The sequence below is a fragment of the Trachemys scripta genome, chromosome 11 (genome assembly GCF_013100865.1).
Source record: "Trachemys scripta elegans isolate TJP31775 chromosome 11, CAS_Tse_1.0, whole genome shotgun sequence".
In the NCBI taxonomy this organism is placed as follows: Eukaryota; Metazoa; Chordata; order Testudines; family Emydidae; genus Trachemys; species Trachemys scripta.
Window position 1 is genome coordinate 74,685,991 of NC_048308.1, and position 2,362 is coordinate 74,688,352.

The 2,362-nt window shown below is 53.0% G+C and overlaps 1 protein-coding gene across 1 annotated transcript in view; it reads right to left on the reverse strand.

The window, feature by feature from the left end:
- The window catches only part of POFUT2 (protein O-fucosyltransferase 2), a 27,810-nt gene extending 27,747 nt beyond the window's left edge, over nt 1–63 (reverse strand). Inside the window, exon 1 of the mRNA XM_034786088.1 lies at nt 11–63. Coding sequence (XP_034641979.1) covers nt 11–63 — 53 coding nt within the window. The remainder of the gene's footprint in view (nt 1–10) is intronic.
- Between the last annotated feature and the right edge of the window lie 2,299 nt (nt 64–2,362).

Sequence of the window (2,362 nt, forward strand, 5' to 3'; positions counted from 1 at the left end):
GGGGCAGAACGGCGCGGCCAGGCCCAGCAGCAGCAGGAGGCGGCCCGGGCCCCGAGCCGCCATCTCCGGGATGCGGCGCCTGGCTCGCTCCGAGGGGCGGGCTCCGGCCGGGCGGTTCGCGGCGCCGCAGGTAGCGGTGACAGCACCGGGACTCCGGTCCCGCCTCCCCCAGTTCAGTCCGGGGGACACGGGCCGCCCTCCCCCGCGCAGCCCGGTTGGCCCCGGGCCGCGCTCGCCAGGGTCGCGGCGGTGTTTGGGGTGGGAGGAGGCAGCAAGAGGCCGGGGCCTGTTCGCCTCAGCCCAGCAGCCCGGCGTGGGCAGAGCTCCCCCGCCCGCGGGAGCGCACCCAGGGGCGCTTCGGACACGTCCCGTCTGCCCACCCCCGCAGGGCTGGCAGCGGGGGGCTCCAGCCCCCAAAACCACCTGCCCCGGCTTGTTCAAGTGTTGCTGAGCCAGTTCCCCTGGGGGCAAAGGAGCAGCCCCAGGCAAGGCCGGAGTGAGGTCCAGTCCCTGCTCTGTATTATGTGACCCGGGTCGCTGGAGGGGCTATACTGAGAATACTCAGTCAGGGCAAACTGCAAAGAACAGGGCAGACAAGCCCCAGAAATGGTGGTATGTTCTCATCATTAGATTCCCCAAGGCAGTAACAAAACAGCTTGTCCACTACTATACTGGTTACCAAGGAGCCGAAACACCGTTCCCTTTAAGCAATCCAGCCTTTGGCCCCCACCCAGACACCCAAGTCTATATAGCGAGGGTTACTTAAAATCTATTCCCCATATATAAAGTTCTACCAGCCCCAAGAGATCAGACCCATTACGCACCAGGGCAATGAATATTTCACATCTTACCCCAATACATGCTTATAGCCAATTCTTATGAACTAAATCTAACATTTTAAAAGAAAAGAGAGTTACTGGAGAAAGAGTTCCATTCCTCTCCAGGGGAGAGAACTCCTGTTATTAGAAGCAGCCAGGGAATAGTTATGGGGAATTCAATCATTAGAAACAGATAGCTGGGTTTGCGATGACCAGGAGAACTGCATGGTGACTTCCCTGCCTGGTGCGAAGGTTGTGGATCCCTCAAGACATCTAGATAGACTTATGTGGTCGTAGTGGGCGGGGTGTTCCGCAAGGCTATTGTAAGGGATCACGATATTGCCACCCTTATTTTGTGCTGTTGCCTTCAAAGCTGGGCAGCCGGAAGGCAGCTGCTGGCTGGGCACCCAGCTCTGAAGGCAGCGCCACTGCCAGCAGCAACGCAGAAATAAGGATGGCAATACCATGCCATGCCACACACTCACCTTTCAGAGCTGGACTCCCAGCCAGCAGCATGTAGCTTCCTGCAGCTGGGGAAGGTTCCAAGAGTCTGACCTGGCCTCTGGAGCAGCCCATGCAGAGGAAGTCCTGTTCCTCCAGGACTAGCAGCTGGAGTGCGGCACTTGAGAGTTAAAGGGGTCTTGGAGAGAGAGAGAGAGAGAGAGTAGTAACCACAGCACCCCCCGATCACACGGCCCTGGGTGGTCACCCACTCGCTCACCTGTAAGACTAGCCCTGCCCCCGGTGAAGTGATGACCCCCACATATCATGCCACCTCACTTTCTGCACTGCTGCTGCCTTCGGAGATGGGCTCCCGGCCAGCAGCTGCCACTCCCTGGCTGCCCAACTCTCTGAAATCTGGTTTCCCCTACAATAGTCAGATTTCACAGGGGAGATCAGATTTCATGGTCCGTGACATGTTCTTCATGGCTGTGAATTTGGTAGGGCCCTAAGAATAGGTAATGTACATTGTTGCTTTGAAGTACATCTCTGTTTCCTAGGCATACACCAATAACTAGTGGCATTAATTAGCATAAGGCTATTCACCGTTCAAACGTTCATAGGTAGTTTACTACAAACTTCAAAGAGAAATAAAGACACATATTACACCACAAGTTCCATCTAATTGTTAATATCCCTTTTTGATCTCTGAATCAATAGACTATAGTAATGAAATATTTTAGACAGGAACAGAAGTTTAGCATCTACAAGCTAAATAGATCACATTGTTAAACTTTAACAAGATGTAGGCACACAGACAAATACAATTAGTATCTACTTCCGATTCTCTATCAAGAACTCTAGTTTGTTAACTCTCTCTAAGGAATGGCCGTTTACCATTTCAGTACTCTTCTAAAATATTCTTACGGGTTGTTTTCAGGTCACATAGCCTGCCGGTTGCTTAACTCTTGCTGGTTCAGCATCATAATTATCTAGACCATCCCTGACAGGTGTTTGTCTAACCTGCTCTTAAAAACCTCAAATGATGGAGATTCCACAACAGCCCTAGGCAGTTTATTCCAGTGCTTAACCACCCTGACAGT